General features: G+C 48.4%; 2 protein-coding genes across 4 annotated transcripts in view; both read left to right on the top strand.

The window, feature by feature from the left end:
* RASGRF2 (Ras protein specific guanine nucleotide releasing factor 2) overlaps positions 1-5741 on the top strand; it is a 131648-nt gene extending 125907 nt beyond the window's left edge. For all 3 annotated transcript variants that reach the window (XM_059874164.1, XM_059874163.1, XM_059874162.1), the window contains exons 26-27: positions 596-664; positions 1327-5741. In XM_059874164.1, the coding sequence (XP_059730147.1) occupies positions 596-664; positions 1327-1419 (162 nt within the window). In that variant the 3' untranslated portion in view covers positions 1420-5741. The remainder of the gene's footprint in view (positions 1-595; positions 665-1326) is intronic.
* Positions 5742-10717: 4976 nt separating this feature from the next.
* The window catches only part of CKMT2 (creatine kinase, mitochondrial 2), a 29725-nt gene continuing 22413 nt past the window's right edge, over positions 10718-18029 (top strand). The window contains exons 1-3 of the mRNA XM_059874256.1: positions 10718-10811; positions 15247-15320; positions 16823-16983. Of these exons, the coding sequence (XP_059730239.1) occupies positions 16829-16983 (155 nt within the window). The 5' untranslated portion in view covers positions 10718-10811; positions 15247-15320; positions 16823-16828. The remainder of the gene's footprint in view (positions 10812-15246; positions 15321-16822; positions 16984-18029) is intronic.

Genomic DNA, 18029 nt, shown 5'->3' with positions numbered 1-18029 from the left:
TTCAAAGTGTGCTCTGGTCTATCTGAAAAGCACTTTAAAGTTGCTGTCTCTCCCACTGCCATGTAATGCTGTTTTGTAACTGCTCCTGGGAGGGAGGCATGGAAATTTCTCCTCTAATCTCAGCTTAATGCCCATCTTAGGGCTACACTCTGCAGCACTCACTCGAGGCAAAGAATGGGGAGGTTTCATTATGGGCAGAGTGTTGTTTCACTCAGGACTGGCCGGGGAATAAATGTTTGGTTTGGGAAAGTGAAGTCCTGGGGAGCTGTTGGGAGATGATCTCTACCCTTCCCTTCCCTCCTTCTGACAGAGGAGGTAGCAGAGGCTAGCAGAGACACGGTGAAGTCTTGTCAGGAATGAAGTGTTGTGACTGTAATTGTGACAGACAGTGATCCCTACCAGGTCTACAAGTAAATAAATATATAAGCTCCCTATAATGAAGTTATATATTTTATATATGTAAGTAGCCTTTTTTAATTTATATATATATATATATATATGTTGAATGGAATAATTTGGGGCAGAATTCTTGCTTTGTGTGGCTTAGCTGAAGCAGAGCTGTGCTTGAGCTGACATCCATGTGCTCTTTTGAAAGATCTCACATATCATCAGGGAAATCCGGCAGTTCCAGCAGACCTCCTACCGCATCGAGCACCAGCAGAAGGTGAGGCCCTGCCTGCTCCTGAAATCAGGCTGTGGCAGCAATGACCTGTCAGGCACAGCTGCCACTGAAAGCTGAAGCTGGTGTCTTCTGCTCCCACGCCTGGAGGAGAGGACAGACAGACACATGGACGGGTCCTTGGGGTGCTGAGACCCTCACCCCACAGGACCTCGTTGTCTGATCCCTTCTAAAGAAGGTTTTTGCTCCTTTGGAAGGTCCCTGGGGATTGCACACCAGGGTGTGAGGGGTTCAGAGGGCGGTGTGTTCCCCCTGCCCTGAGATCCTGGAGGAGGGTCAGGAGGTGCCCCAAGCACCTGCTGGGCCATCCTGCAATTCTTTGTCCCTCTGCCCTTCTCGGGGGTGATGCAGCTGTGGCCAAAGCTGGTCAGTGCCTCCAGAGAAGGTTCATCTCAGACTCCAGAAGAGCAGTGTGGGCTGAGGTAACCTGGCAAAGGATTTGCCCATTCCTGAGAGGAATTAATCCTAATGAATCCTCAGAGTGCTGCAGGTGCATCCTCATGCCAGCAGCATTCCAAGCAGCTGCTGGGTCTCTCAAGCAAACAACACAAGGGGATCTCAGGACCCAAAATGTGCTGAAAGGGAAGGAAAGCTGGGAGAGCTCTGTGGCAGTTCCATGCAGCCTGTCCATCTGTTTCCCCACCCAGGTCACTCACTACCTGCTGGACAAGACCCTCATCATGGACGAGGACACCCTGTACGAGCTGTCCCTGAAGATCGAGCCCCGGCTCCCCGCCTGAGCCTGCACAGCCCTGCACACAGCTCTGGGACAGGGGAACCACGCCTGCCACCACCCAAACACAGCCAGAGACACTCTGACAAGAGTGCCAGCTCTCTTTTCCAATAAGAGATCCAGAGTCTCACAGCCTTTCCCTCTCAGGCAACACAAACCAGTGTTGGAGGTGAAAGGCAAAGACCCTTCCTACCCGGCTTAAGCTATTTCTGCTTTGCAAAGATCGTGTTTGGCACTAGGGACCATGAATTCCTGGAAAACAGGAGACTTTCCTGTGAACAGGCACTCATTGCAGCCATCTCACGTGGCAAATCAAGGGTACAGATTTAAATGGTGGTAATAGACTCAGGTGTGTCAGGAGAAATAAGCAAAGTGAGGTGGCTGGGTTGATGGCTAACTATGTGTTCACTGAGGCAGTAATGGCTGTGGTGTTCTCATTGTGTTAATTTCATTGAAAAAGCAGGATTCTAGCACTCATCTACTACTTTGGAGTGATACTAAGTCAGCATCTAGTAACTTCAGATCTGATTTTCAAAACACCTGCTGTACATTTAATGCTATTCGTTACAAAACATTTTCTTCTTTAAATGTCTCGTCAGCCTTTTCTAAGGTGACTGATTGTATCTATAAAAAGTATTTGTAGATATGTTTTTCACCAGTGAGAGTATTTACAGCATGGAAGGCAAATGGACTGGTGGAATAGTTGTAAATAGTTGCCAGCAGGGAGGGTGAGGGACCCCGAGGGGTGGTGCAGGGGATGGGGAGTCGTGTTGCACACAGCTCTGGAAGAGGCACTTTATTTTCCTGCACCTCCTGCAGCTTCTCTGACAAGTCAGGCTACAGAGCACATTCTGGACACACTGTGGAGAGAAATACATGTCTGTCTGGCAGCAGGTGGTGATCAGCAGTGAGCACTTGGAGCTGCAGTGACAGTTCTGTTTTGCGTGGAATCCGTGGTTTGGAAAACGTCTTTTTTTGGGGTTGTTTTTGGGGCTTTTTTTGTTTTTTTAGGTTTTTTTGGTTCAGCCATTTGGTGTTGACTTAGCTGTAAAACTGAACATGTCGGTGGCAAACATTGAATGCCAGCAAACACAAAGTATGTATTTTTATCTGAGCTGGTAATTATCACTTGCTTTTGTTTGAGAAAATGTGGTGTTTGTAAATGTTTTCAGAGCCTCTGCTTTTGTGATGTACCAGGTGGACAGATGTCATTTCTACAGTAGTTGTTGTACTTCTTGTATTTTCCTCATCAAGAGTGGCCTGTTGTAGCTGCATGGGAAGTGAGCTCAAATGCTGTAAAGGGCATCATAGTGTAAAACACAGGTGTTAGCACTGTTGAAAACAAAAATTGGCTGGAAAAGTGTCCTTACTTTTCCAATGATACTCAGCCAGTTGAAGAAATAGGGCTATATCACCGTATACCTCCCTTAAATCCTCTCAGGGAGACTGATTTTGAAAACAGATTGTGACTTAGGCCTATTTGATCTGACATCTCTTACACAGTCGTGATGCTTCTTAACGCTGACCATGAGAAATGGACCTGCCTGGCTTGTGGTTTTTGTCTTTATTTGCACTTTAATTACATTGCTGGCCCAGCCCAGAGCTGCACAACGAGTTCCATTTGTTCTGTCTGAGTGTGAGCGCCAGCATCTACAAATGTACCTTAGCAACTGTAAATTTCATTAAGGTCCTTCTCCACAAGGACCATCTCCTTGTAAATAACTGCATGGGAGGTGTCACAGAGACTGGAAAATTCCTCCATTACAAAAGCAGACAGCAGCAGAGAAGGACATGCTAGGAACATTTTAAATAGTTCTGGCTGATGGTCGCTGTAGAAATGTTACTTAGAGAAGCTTTTTGTTGTTAAAAAATGTGTTTGTTTCTTTTGACTAAGGATTGACAAGAAGCTGATTGCATCCCAATGCATGATATGAGGAGAAAAAAAAAAAAAAAAAGAGCATGGTTTATTTGGACCACAAAACCAGCTGACTGTGTACTTTTTGTACAAAAGCAGTTACCAATCAGTAGTTTCATGAAACACTTTGAAGTAATGAAGCAACAGGGAAAATGTGGTCCAAAAAGTGATTTCTTGCGTTGTTTCTATTGTTTCTTTGTTAACAAAGAAAACGTGTAACAGCCGTCAGTGTGAATGGGCATCTCTGTTGTACGCTGTGAAGTGCTGCTTTATCTGCCTGTACCCGGTTTAACCAAATCTCGATGTTCTTAGGGTTACAGGGTCCCGATGCTCGTCGTGCTCCTGTCAGAGTCCCTTGCCGTGTGCTTCTCGCGTGGGTGCTGCTCCGCGCGTGTCCGCGCTGGCTCGCAGGGCTGTGCTGTGCTCGTGGGGCCAGAGGAGGGCACGGCGGCAGGCCTGGGCTGAGCCGAGGGGCTGAGCTGGAAATCCCTGGAAATGTGCTCGTCCAGCCCCTTTGGGAAAGCACGTCCTGCTCATATGCCAAAGGTTGCCTCTTGCCCCGGTGGCCAGTTTGGGTCAGGATCGGGAGAGTCGGATGCTTGCTCTGTGTTCGTAGCAGCCGCAGCAAAATTGTTTATAAATTATTATGGTCGCAGTGATGTTTGACTTGCTGATGGCTTCATGTCGATGTTTTTGCTTGGGGATACAATGCTTTTGTTAAAGCACAGGGAAAAGTGAGGATGCACCTCGTCACCCACAGTCCTTGCCGGGGCTGCCCCCCGTGAGCACAGCTGGAAACAGCTGTTCTGCGGCCCCTGGCAGCTGGGCTGTGGGCTCGGTGCTGCACCTCTGAGTGGCCCGAGTGCCTCTGCTAGAGCCCTGCTGCATGTTTGGGCTACGGCGATGGTCATTAGGCAGCAGCACCCCGCTTTGTGTGAGGCTTTGCCTGGTCCCGGCTCGGCCCGGCTCGGCCCGGCGGTGTCGCAGTGCCCCGCACAGCGCTCGGAGGGACAGATGTCGCTCATCGCACGGCCCCTCCTCGCCTCTGCTGTTCCAGGGAGCGCTGCTGCCGCTGAGGACTCTGTCTCTGGGCTCTCGCTGTCTTTTAGGGTCTTTTAGGTCCCTCGCAGCTTTTTGGCCGCGGGAGCATCACAGACTGGCGGAGGGAGCGGGAGGAGCCCCGCGGGCGAGGATGCCCCGGACACAGGAGGGCCGAAGCGCCTCTCCACTTGCCTTCAGAGCCCTCAGCCTGCTCGCAGCGGGCGGGGGCTGCTCCCAGCTCGGCGGGGCCGGGCGGCGATGGGGATAAAGCATTTTTCACCCGCTGCTCCGCGGTGGGCTCCGCCGGACCGTGCCCCGCATCAGTAGCAGCCCAGCCGGGAGCGCGGTCACCGGGACCTGGGCAGCAGCACAGACACGTCCCCTCCAGCGACCGAGAGCGCTCGTCACACGCTGACACAGGGTTAGAGTTGCCTTCACCCCCAGCCTTCACCCCCAGCCCTCCGCCCCCCGACCCAGCAGCTGTTGTTAGTGACCGAGCCCCCGAGTGCTCATCGTGTAGGTGAAATCCTGTGGAGTTCACAGTGGCAGTGTGTGTTCGTCCTGTCCCTTTCCTCCGGCTCGTCCTGTGACACACGGACACGTAGCTTCGCGGTGAGAGGTGACAAGTGGCACTGATCACCCTGATTTCGGAGTAGGGAGGAGGTCCCCGTCCTCTTTCTGCTTTCCTAGTTTTTAATACTGATTATTGTTCTGTAGGAGAAAAAAGAACCTAATTATTTTAATTATTTATTAAGTTAAACCGTGTTAATTTTGATTTCAGAACATGTTAATTATCCCAAATTTTCCTTCATGTGTATTATTTATTTTAAGGGTTTTACAAAGACATTGTTTTGTTTGTATCGACATTCAGTCTTTCATCCTTTCACTCTTAGCAACCACACTAAACCCTGATGATTTAAAACTCTCACCCATTGTGACATTTTTACCCACTCATAATTTCACTCACCAAGGGCAAAACCCTTCAGACCTCATTCTGACAATACCTTAGGCTTCACCGAGAGCTTTTCATAAGTCTTTGGGGATCTGGCTCTCAGCTATTTGCCTGTTACAGTTTTTGCCTCCAAAGGTCAAATGTCTCTGTCTAGGATGCTTCATGTCCAAAATGCTGCTCAGTGATGGTTGTTCTGTTGTACCTGAGGTAGTCTCTCAAGTTCTGTTACCTAGGGCAGTAGATGTGTGTTTATTTGACAGATGTACCTATGTGGAACGTGTTGCTTAGTGCACAATCCAGATGTTTTTGCATGTATTGCAACTTCTCTTCTGACCCGAGGTTATTGCTTTGTATTGTTGGTAAGGCATACCAGGCAAGCTGTTGTGCCTGTGTGCTAATAAACATCCTTTCCTTTCCTGAGTTTCAAGAGTCCTCACTTTTATTACTTTTTATTATTTTACCCCTCGTCGTGAAAAATCCAATCCACTCCTTCTGAATTACCTTAGAAAAACAAGTCCCTTAGAAAAACAAGTCATTAAAGGGGAAAAAAAAACAGGTGAAAATTTTGGGTCTGTAATGGGAAAGAATGGTTTGAATTTCTGGGTTTTACTCTTCTTCACTCCCAGTGCCTTGCAGCTGCCATGGGCATGGCTGGTAATAACTCACTTTGGGTTTGGACATGTGTCTACACATCCCTTGCTTTCTCTGGGCTGGTGTCCTGCCCTGGGTTTTAAAGAACATTAAAAGCACATTTTATACACAGAAAAGGCAGACAACACAGCAGTTTATAAGCAGGTCCTGTCCCTCCCCTTGTGATAGGAAACTAAGTCACATGGAGATAAAACGAGTTGCAAATGGAAGAAAATACCTGACAGAGGTTGGGAGTTCAAAACCAGGTCTCCAGCTGGTGTTACATGCTTTACTCACTGGTTACAGCTCTTCTGTGCTGAACTCAGTAATTTCATGAAAACAGAAAGATTCCTCTTAAACTTGTTTAAAGAATTAACATGTCAAATAAGTAAACAGCAATGGCATAGCAGGTCTGTGTAAGAAGGAGATACAGCAAGTGACATAATAAAATCAGCTTCTATTCAGTACTTTGTGACCTTGTGGCCACATCTTCTCCATTCTGCTTACATTTTCGGTGTTTCACATAAAAACTGAAATTAACTGAGAGAGCAACTTACCCTTGAAGCTGTCAGCTACTGTCAATGGAAGAAAATAAATTATAATGCTTCCCAAGCAGCCTTGTTTATAAGTGCTGCAGGATAATTCAATTTCAAGTTGTTTTCCCAACAGTTTAAACCATACATTTTACTTATGCCAAGCAGTTGGCTGATTTACATATTTATTTCAAGGCCATCATTGTAGGATCCCAGACTCCTTTGGGTGGGAAGGGACTTTAAATCTCATCCAGAGCCACCCCTGCCATGGCAGGGACACCTCCCACTGCCCCAGTGTCCAGCCTGGCCTTGGGCACTGCCAGGGATCCAGGGGCAGCCCCAGCTGCTCTGGGCACCCTGTGCCAGGGAACAGTTCCTAATTCCCAACATCCCATCCAGCCCTGCCCTCTGGCACTGGGAAGCCATCCTGGAATCTCCAAATAAATCAGAGAGCATCCAGCCCTCTTTATTGCTGACCACAAAGGAAGCAGGGGAAGCTGGTGGTTAGAGGCTGTTCAAAATCCTCAGCTCTGTCAAGAAATTAGTCTTGACTGATCGGGCACAGGTAACAAATAGGAATTTGAAGACTGAATTATGCCTTGAAAGCTACACCCCAGTATTGCAGCCCTACTCCTGTGTAGCCTTAGGAGAAGGAAAATTAGAGAAGATCATTCTTTTGCTTGAAATTTCCAGTTTCAAAGAGGACTGAAGCAGTGACTGGTGCTTGTTCCAGCTCGTGGCTGCCTGACACAGCTCTGCCCAGGGGGGTTGGCAGAGGTAGGGGCAGCAGAATCACTTCAAGTTTGTTTTCTCAGAGGTGGCACCTCCACTGTGGGACACTCTGGGTCGGGTGGATGGGCCAGGAACACTGACAGAATTATTGCTAAAAACTTACCTTCTCTCACCCTACCCTCCCTGGAAGTTTCTAACATTGGGGGCAATATGTACAAATCACACTGAGATCCTTCACATGTTTCATGCAGAGCAAACCCAGAACTTTTCCAGACAGAGAAGACACAAAGTCTTATCAGCACCTCATGTTCCATTTGAAATAGTAATATTGTGTTAATTCCATTTTGTTTGCTGTGAAAACTTCACATCCAATGGGAAAACCATCTGGAAAAAGAGCACTTTTTTCCTTTTCTAACCATTCCTCCCTGGGTTTCCATGACAAGGAAATGCTGGAGCAGCATGGTGGAAAGAGAGAAGGTGTCAGTGTTCAAGACCTTGTCAGCTGTGGTTTTCTGCTCATTACTCGTTTGAACCCCCTGACAATTACCATCTCAGAATTGATTCACTTGTGTCTGCAATGCAGCTGGAAAAAAAAAAAAAAGAAAAAAAAAAGGAGGGAAAAAAGACCACTTTTTGGATTTTGGAGATTCCTGTTTTTCCAAAGGGTCATTTCCATGTGTAGGAAAACCTTTTCTCCTCCCTTTAGCCAGAAAACACACTGCTAATTATAGACAGCCTTTCCTCTAGTGGATGTCCTGTGCAGGGCAACTTTAAAAAGTTAAAAATAGCCGGGGTTATTTTTAAAACGTTGGGTGGGCCTTGTTGAGCTCTTTATTTAGTGGAGATGCATTATCACCTTGGGAGCCTTTCTCTGGAGGAGTCCCAAGTGTAGGATGACTGCTCTGAGCCTGCTTGTCCTCTTGGCCAGTGTGTGCCCAGGACTGACACCAAGTGCTGCCTTTTCTCCCTGTGGGATGCAGGGCTTGGATCTCCCCAAAAAGGGATTCTTCCCAGCCTGAGCCCCCAGTGGCTGCGCAGTGTAAGGGGATATTGAGCATCCACAGTCACGAGGAATTCTCAGGGAGAGGTCAGGGTAACCCTGGCTATCAGCTGTGCTTGCTCTGCTCCTCTGCCTTATTCTGAATCCCAGGAATTACAGAGCCGTGGTGCTGGGAAACCAGGAATTGCCATTACACTGAGGGGCAATCCAGCCTCCAGAACAGAAGGACATTGTGTCCAGTGGCTTTTGGCTGCTCTAATTTAGCAGAGCTCTGACTTTGGCAGCAGGAGAGACACTGATCCGTGTCCTTGCAAAGCTCAGGACACACACAGCCTCCTCCAACCCTAATTCCACACACAGGATTTGTGAGAACAGCTCAGCTCATCACTTCTGTCCTTTCACTGCTAACAAATTATGCCCTGCACACAGAAATTTGACCTCAAATAAATATTCTTCTAGATAATTGTGGCAATCAGAAAGGCCCTTCCCTGAAACACAGTGACCTTTGCCTGGCCCTTGCAGGTAACTCACCTGTCCAGCAGCTCCCACAACAAACTCCAGGTGCTGTGCAGGGGCAGATGGATTGGGATGAACAGCAACTGAATTAACACAGCTGCTGCTGCCTCCCCAGCATCAGCAATGAAACCACAGCAGCCCCTCAGCTGTCAGGTAATTATATTAGAGATGAGGATAGGGGGTTATTTCTGCATGATCCTTGGCATCCCAACTCTTTCAGCAGCTGAGTTTCCCACAAAATAGAGCACAGACTAGTAGTAAAGCCAAACTATTTTTTAAGTATTAAGGATATATTCTTCAGAAATCATTAGGGAACTCGCTAACAATGTTTTTCCTGGTGTTTGTGCTGTAAATTGCACAGTGTGGGGTTTGTTTGCATCTCCTGTTCTCCCAGGCTCTCAGCTGGCAAACAGCTTGAACCTCTGCATAATCCAGCCAGGCACTTCATGCCATCCCCTGCTCCAGGGGAAGTCCTGGTCTGTTCAAGGCCTTCATGAGAAAAAGGTGAAAAATGAAAAAGCAGGTGTGTGCCTCCATCATAAGCCATGGATTTCCTGGGTCCCTATTTCCTAACTCATGTTACCTCAAGAGAACCACAGCTGGTTTTTTCCTCTATCAACACCAGGAGCTCACTGTGGGGTTGATGAAAACCTGGTGTGCTTGACAGGCTGCTTCCAGATGCATTGATCTGGAATGGCTCTTTTGGTTTTAATTATTGAGGGTGTGCATGGCTCCCATTAGCCCAAACCAGGCATGACATTTTGGGAGAGAGATTTGCAAAGTTTTAAAATTCTGAAATGCAGGTTTAGGAAAATCCTATGTAAAATTGAAAGAATATTACACGTGCAAAGGGAAAATGTGTTTTTTTTTTAAAGCTGCACAGTGCTGGCCTCTGTGCTCCTCTGTCAGCCTTGACACATGTTCAGCTCTGGTGGGGGCAGAGCCAGGTGAAAAAACTGATTATTCTTTCATGGTTTCCAAACCATTGTGTGTTATTTCCCAGTGTAATTCACTGCTACAAAGCTATAGAGATGCAGCAATTCCAAATGCAATATCGTAATATAATAACAGTAATTCTACATGAGAGGCTGCAGAGGCCACTTCATGTTTCTGGGCCCCTCTGCCTTACACACAGTCAGGAATTAATGCCATGAATTAAAAAGTAAAGGGGAGGAAAACCAACCCCAAACTCCCTGCATTTGGGGGATGATGTTTGTGGAAGACGCCAATCACTTGTTTTTAAAATTTTAAAAGTTTAATAGTAATGACATGGTTATAAAAATAGTAATAGAATTAGAGTAATAATAATTTGGACAATTTGGATTAGGACAATGCAAGACAATAAAAACAAAGAGTTAGGGACAGTCTGGGTACCTTTTCTGGGTAAAACAAGCCCAAAAAGGCCCCAGGTTAACAGAGGATTAACCCTTAAAAGCAACAGCCTGTTGCACATTCATACACCTCACACATGGTGCATCAATTCCATTCACACACAGGATTCTGGCTGGGCAGGGTCAGCTCCTTCCTCTGGATCCTGACAGTGCCTTCAGGGCTGAGTGAGGCAGGAAGAAGTTCATTTCTCCTGATAATGGGGCAATAAATTCTCTTTCTCTGAAAGATTCGGGTGTCCTGTGGCTGCTATCTCACTGTGAGTACTTTCTTTAGGAAAAAAAGTATCTCACACAGCATAGTTTCTATTTTAACTTTATATTATAGCCTAAAACTATATTTAACACACTACTAAAGAGAATTAACACAGCATAACTTCCTAACACAACACATGTAATATTCACTGTGATATTTGTGAAAAGCCAATCACAGAATACACATTTTTCACAATGTTGCTGTCACCCCCTGCTGCCACATCCTGCTGACGCCCTCAAGGGCACCCTTGCCTGGGCAAATGCCACTGACGTAACCCAGCTGGGCAGGATTGGCCCCTGCAGCAATTATTTTGGTTTCCCTCACCTCCTCCTGCCCGTCTCAAATTTCCTGGGCTCCTGTCCGTGCCCAGCCTCTGGCTCCCTTCACACTCTGGGCTCGCTGCAGGCAGCAGGACGTCCCTACCTCCAGCTCCAAGGTCAGTGAGACTGCACATATATTGCTTTTCTAGCCTCAAACTGTAGCATTTCCAGTGCAAGGGGTTGTTTAAAACTGATTCAAAGCAGCACAGGATGGTGGTGTTGATTTGGGTGTAATTGATTGATTTGTGCAAGTACTTTGGTGCGGGGAAGTGTGTGCCAGCCCCCACTATGCAGCTGCTTCAAATAATCTAATCACAGAATGATTAAAGTTTGGAAAAGACCTCTAGGATCATAAAGTCCAGACAGTATTGCTGACCCTTAAGTAACAACTTTTGCTAGAGACAGATAAGTCCCTTTGCAGATGTGTAACAAGTTCAGAGAAAATGTCCCTAATTACATGAGTTTTTTGTGGTTTTGATTGTAGCTCTCTGCACTGCGAAGATGAGAGGTTTATACTGCAAAATGGCACCAGATTGGCTCAGAAGGGTGAGCGGTGCCTGCACCTTGGCTGGGCTTTGGCAGGAGAATTTGGGCATCTGGGTCTCCCCTGGTCGGGTCTGACCAGCCAGACCTTCAGCTGACAGGAACCAGAAATCATGGTGGTACCAAGGGGTTGTTGTCTGCTCTGTGAAGAGTTACCATGCCTTCTCTACCCACACCAGCCCGGGCACAGGTTCATAGTCTGGAATTTTATCCTTTTTTCTTCTTTTTTTTCTTTTTTCCCCCCTCCAAATTAGTAAGTGTTTATAACCTTTGGCTGTCCCTCTGGCATTACGAGGAGCAAGGCACTGAAATGCGGTTGGTGTTTTTGGTGGAGATGCTGTGAGTAAGGCTCTGTCAGAGCCATGCCTGCACTCGGTGCTGTTTCTGCACTCCAGAGTCTGCATCTCAAAGCCCAGATGAGCCAAAAGGGTTTGAGTGACGCCGAGGGTGAGCGGGGAGAAACTGCAAAAAAAACACCAATATTGCTCTATGGGCTTGGCTGCTTCAAAGTGTGCAGCATTCCATGAGCTGCAGGGTGATGCAGCAAACCAGGAGAGATGTACACTGATTTCTGGGAGGCTAAAAATGGCCTCTGAGGCGAGCAGTGACTCATGACAGTCACTGCAGATGTTTCTGAGGCTCCAGAACCTTCCATGGACGGGCGGGGAAAACTTTCCGCTGCCCTCTGTGGGCTTTAGCTCGAGCTAAGGATGGCTGAGAGGAATCACCTCTGGAACAGAAAAGGCCAGGCCCCTGTCCCTGTGCCACGTGAGGGCCCAGCTCAGCACAGACATCACCTGGCTGCCGAGCTCTGGGGGCTGAGAGGGGCACACGCAGCCCCCGAGCAGCAGAGCCCCGGTGAACTTTAGCTGGGACTCTGCCATTCCTCCAAAATGTCACTCAGGATCACATGGGGTGGCAATTAATACCACCCATGACACGGCTCAAGTATTTAATCTACCTCTATTTCTAGAAATGTCACTGTAACCCTGGCACTTTCCTTCCCCCCGGGCAAGTGTGAAATATTGGATAACCCATACCTGTTTGATAGCACCCATGGGGGAGGTGGAGCAGGAAACTTCCTCTCGAAGAGAAGGTCAAGAAAGTGAGGAATTAACAGGAAAAACACTTTTTAATGTTATTTTAAAAAAGATATTAGAATGAGCTGTGAGGTTGTGAGGTTCCTGGCGTTCCAGCTGTGGTCACAAAGAGCCCCTGCACCTGAGGTGACACCTGCAATCCTTCGGGCTGCTCTTCAGCCAGCACTAGACTGGCTGTAGTGCCTGCTTCTAAACCTCTGTCTCCACCTGCAGTGCATGGCAGGTGGCACAGATAAGAGAGTGCAGTCTGAACCCCCAGGAGCCCTGCTGGCAGCACAGCAGTGTGCTTTGGGTGCTCACAGGGAGCTGGGCAGAGGGACAGGGGCTGTGACCTCCAGGACTGTGACCTTTCCAACACGTGCTGCTCGCTGGCCACGGCACCTGGGAACTCTGCCCTGGGAAAGGCAAGGCTGGCTTGGCCCTGCTCTGCTCCCCCTCTGTGGCACGGTGAGGATGAGGAGGGTGCAAGGAGGAGCCCTTGGTCTGCAGACCCTGGAGCTGTCACACCTGACCTGGAGGATCCCTGTGGAATGACCCAGAACTGCTCACTGTGGAGGGAACCTGGGGCAGGGAGGTTGTTCCTGGGACAGCTGCTGTGTGCCCTGCCCTGTGCAGCAGCACCTGTGCCTTCTCTGAGAGGTGGCACAAGCACAGGTGACCTTGGGGGTGACACTCTGCAGGACTTTGTGCCACAGGCCAGCCCCAGGGCAGCCAGCTGTGCTCCATCCCCTGCCCTGGGGGCACAGAGGCAGCCCCAGCAGGAGTCTGGGGCAGAGCAGACTGAGATAAAAGGGAAAATGCTCAAGGCAAGCCGTGCAAACACTTTGCCAAGCTCACACAGCCTAAAACACCTTGCAGGAAACACCCTTGAGGAATGAGAGGAAAACCCAAGGCCAGCCCTGCCTGCAGGTGGACTCACCTGTAGGAAACACACCTGGTGCAGAAAATGGGCTGGGACATGAACCTGAGCCTCCATCCCTGCTGAGAGAGGGGGAGCTGCTGAGGGCTGTCCCACCTGCACAGGACAGGAGCACAGAGGGGCTGCAGGGGACAGCAGAGCAGCTCAGCCCTGGCTGCCACGGGAACAGCTCAGCTTGGGTCACACCTCTGAGCATTCCTCACACACCGGGCCAAAATACCTGCAATACCTGAAATATTGCTCATGAGGGGGCTGCCTCTTGGTGTGCTCACCACATTCTGGAGAAAGAGATTTATGGCTGCTGAGCATTACCTGAGTGATTACATGACTGAGGCCTCGTGCCAGGAATCCTGAGAGTCTTGTTAAACATCTAAAAAATAAAATTGTTACGGGTTATTCCCAAAAAAGGTGTTGCGTCTAATCACACTGAAATCAGATCTTTCTTGGAGCAATTATACAAAAATAATCAGTGCAGGTTTAGATGTAAGTGCTCCTTGTCTAAAATAAAGCCCAAATTGTCATGGAGCTTGTGGTGGAGTGAAAGAACTCAAAACTTATGGAAGGCTGGTGCCATTACCAAACCACTTACCACAGATAAAATTTTAAGTAGAACACAATAAATCATTATCAAGAGCCCTGTAATAAATTTTTGTCAGTGCCTTCAGAATCCTCCTGCAGAGAAGAAAACCACTTTGCTTATGAGGAGGCATTCCAGTTTAAAGAGGAAATGGAAGCAATGGCAAAAACACCGTGGTGGGACTGAGAGGGGTGCAGCCTGCCCCATCACAGGCCATTGATTCAAACTGAACAGATATGCAGGCCAGCAGCTAGAGGGGTTTGGGGTTTTTTAACCCCAAAAAAAACAAAGGTTGATTCATCCTTAGAATGTATTCTTCTTTTCCAGACCATCCTGCCTCTAAATGGCCTTGAGCACAGGCCAGATGCCTTCCTAAGGGAGGTGTTCTCCTTCCAGCACACCTGGTCAGCTCAGACAAACACTCAATTCCTTCCCAAGGGTTAAAACTGATACTCTTAAAAATTATTCTCATTGTCAAGCATTGCCCCTTCCCCTTCCCATGTTTTTGTGAGTGTCTATGGCAGCACCACAGACACTCACAGAAACATGGATTTTCTATCATGAGCACAGGGAAGACACTCCGCAAAGTCCTGCAGGAGGAAAATCTGCAGCTTCAATTTTTAGGCTGTGCAGTGCTCAAATTACCCTGGTGAAAGTGAAATCCTTGCATGGAGAGCTACAGGTGGTGTGTGGTGAAACCTGAATGGCAGCACAGCCGTTCTGTACAGTGCTCCTAGGGAAAACAGAGCCCTTTAATCAGAGGTGATGATGGGGCAGACCTGCTGCAGGGGCAGGCTGGCAGTTTCTGGGGGGAAAGAGGAGCTGAATATATTAATGATTTGGGGTCAGACTTCACAGAAGGCTTTGGTGAGGATCTTTCCTTACTTTGGGGCCATTCCATCTGGGCTCTTTTCAAATGAATTTTTAAAAAGGTTTGTCTTGAAGCAATGCATTACTTTAAAGCCATGCGATCTTTTGAAGAATGGACCACACCCCCCACCACCCAAATGACATTGCTTCTTGTTAAATAAAGTTCCTTATTCATTTTGTGCCCTCATTCTGTAAAAGCTGTTTCTGCTGAGCTGTGCTCCGTGTTTTTGTGCCGTTTTTGTGGCACTGCCTGGGCTGCAGGACATTGTCAGGACTAGAGCCCACCCGTGTGGCCACAGCTGAGAGTCAGGAGCTGCAGCCCCGGGCTGGACAGGGTTACACTCACCTTCCCACAGCCCTCCAGGTGATGCTTCTCTTGTCCTTTCACGTTCCCCTGGGCCCTAGACAGTCACAGACTGGCAATTCCCTGCTGCCATCAGCAGGTTGTACCTTCCACTGTAAGAAGAGATGTGTGGTTAACCACCGTGGTTGGTTATTTTTGTTTAAAAAACCTTGTTTTACTCTGGTTTATGTTGTTTTAGGTAGACAACCTGCGCAGTCTGTGGCGTCTCCAGTGTGGGAGGCTTCTAGGAGCTGCCAGAGAAGTGTCTGTCAGGTAAAGCAGAGCCTCCTGAGGGTCAGGAACACCTTCCCTGTGGTCCAGCAGGGCCAGACTCTGCTGGGATGAGCCTGCAGCCACAGTGGGAGATGACAGCCCTGCCCTCAGGGGACACCCCTGGGCTCTGGGACATTGCAGAGTGATGAACCTCCCCAGGCTGGGGGGATTAAGGCCCAGTGAGGCACAGCCAGGCGTGCACAGGCAGAAAAAAGAGTGAGGAAGGGTCCTGAGCTCACTCAGCAGCAAAGCCACAGCCCCCCACATCAGCCATGGCACAAAGCCTGCACCCTCTGGGTCACCAAGGAGGTCTCTTGGCCTTTCCAAAGTGGACCCTTCCCTCCAGGACCCATCTCTTTCTTCCCCCAGGTGTTTCCTGTCCCTCTCTGCTGACAGGTTCTGGTGCCTGTTTGCCCCACGGTGCAGCTCAGCAGAGCTCAGGGGGCACAGACTGAGCCCCTGCAGCCACTGCTCTGGGGATTCCAGGTCACAGTCACCCTGCTGGGCCTCACTCTCCTTCCCAAACACACCCTGCACCTGGCTCCTACCATGTAATCAGGTGCACAGACCACATCTGTGCCCCGAACAGCACAGGGGTCAGAAGCTTCCAACAGATCCACGCTGGTGGAGGTGCTGGTGAGTGCCTGGGGTGGCTCAAGGCACAACACCATCATCTGCACTGGGATTCTGATATGGCTGACAGTCCTCAGGACAGGTTTCTGACTGCCAGCCAATTCCTTGCACTGGTGAAACAGAGCTATAAATACACGGAGCTGTTGTGAAAATACACACAGACATTTAGGTATGACAACAATAGTTCTGGGCAGGTTAGTCATAAGGAAATATTTCCAGAGTGTAGGATGAGGGTGCTGTACTGTGAAAAGGCAGAAGAACGATCTGCTAAACACACAGAAAAGAAGTCATCAGAAACATCCCCACCAGAAACCTCTCACTTGGTTTTTATTTCCAGCCAAACACACTCACACTGTGTTTTGGGAGGGAAAATCCTGTGCAGTCACAAGAGCTTGTCCTGAGGCTCACCTAAATGAATTCACAGATTCAGGGAGAATCTTTCAGTGAAAAAATACTGAAATTTCAGTCAAACAATCTGCACCCTTCTCTGGAAGTGATGTTGTGTTAACTGGAAGTTGTGTTTCAAAGGCATGGAGTAGACAGAATGGAAAGATTCTGGTAAAAAGCTGCTGAAGCACAGCAGAGGACATGAAACAAATTACTCCAAACTTGGAACACATCGTGTTCCTCATCTCACAAATGTGACTGGCATGGAAAGAAAATACTGGCTTGCAACATAAAATATGCAAGCACAGAATAACTTTTTACCAAGTGACAGTCGCCGATGACACAAACGATACCACATTAAAATAATGTAGTATATTAACAGATTAATTTGTGGAAGCCCTACACCAATGAGTATGTAGAAGCCCTGGTAACAGCCAGAGGGGGGTTTGGGGCCGAGCTGACCCTGGCTGTGCTCCTTGCAGAGAGGAATGGCTGGCACCTTCTGCCGTCTCCTGGCGGGGCGCGCGGCGCCCGCGCTCTTCGCCGCCGCGGGCACAGGTGTGCTGGCCACGGGCTACCTGTTGGGCCAGCACAACTCCGTCAGCGCCGCCGTGCAGGAGAAGAGGAAGCTCTTCCCGCCCAGGTAAGCACAGGGGCAGGGCCAGGTGGGGAAGGAGGGGGTGCCACGGCAGCAGCACAGCCCCAGCGCTGGGCTGTGGGACACAGAGCCAGCGCCGCTGGCAACAGCTCCAGGTCCAGGCAGCTCCACCTGGCAGGGATGGGAGGGTGCCTTGGAGGGGCTGCCTAGAACAGAGGCAAGATCTAGATAGTAAGTGGGTGTTTATTAAAGGCCTGTAAAAGGTACATTTTGGGCAGTCAGAGGCCTCCCATGGGCTGCACCCAAGATGGACAATGGTTGCAAGTTTTTCACACAATTATAAGTTTGGTCCATTTGCATTTCAGGGGTTAATCCTCCAAATCCAGCCTCAGGTAATGAAGTCCACTTCTGTTTGTACTTTCAGGGCTGAGGCTGTGGGGTGTCTCTGAGTCTCAGGCCCAGAGGGATCCTTTTGTCTGTGAAGACAGTAACTAACACTCTATGTGGAGTTCAGAGTTATACCCTAAAGCACAGGATTTGAAAAATAAACAGCTAAAATCCTAAGGCATCAGTGAGATAACTACAGCTCTCAAAAAATGCCCCCAAACTAACCAAAACCAACACTGCTGAATGGCAACAAGCCAAATATACGCCTCAAGTTTACTGCTATATCATTATATTTAGCTCATCACCAAACAACAGCTTTGCAGGTCCACCTGTTGGACCTGCTGATTGCATGGACTCTGCTACAGGGAAATGTGAAAATATTTTCTCCATGCAAGCAGCAATAATGTCTTGTATTACTGCTGTACTGGAAATACTCCTAATTCTGTTACAAACTGACTGGCTGATGGTTAGAAATTAATTACGGGCCTTTTTCTCTGTAGATTGACTTGGCCAAAGGTAGCATGGATCACGCTCTGGCAGGCTCATTTTGTTATTTAAGTAATTTATACAATCCTACCTAAAATACATTCCTAGAGAAGCACCACAGTGGTACATAAAGCAAATCACTACCAGTACAAGACAGCTGGGGACTGACAGAATTGAAAAATCCCTTGCTAAAGCCTAATATCTTTATTTTCCCTGGC

The sequence above is a fragment of the Haemorhous mexicanus genome, chromosome Z (genome assembly GCF_027477595.1).
Source record: "Haemorhous mexicanus isolate bHaeMex1 chromosome Z, bHaeMex1.pri, whole genome shotgun sequence".
Classification (NCBI taxonomy): domain Eukaryota; kingdom Metazoa; phylum Chordata; class Aves; order Passeriformes; family Fringillidae; genus Haemorhous; species Haemorhous mexicanus.
The sequence above is the reverse complement of the archived record's forward strand: the minus strand, read 5'-3'. Positions and strand labels throughout refer to the sequence as shown.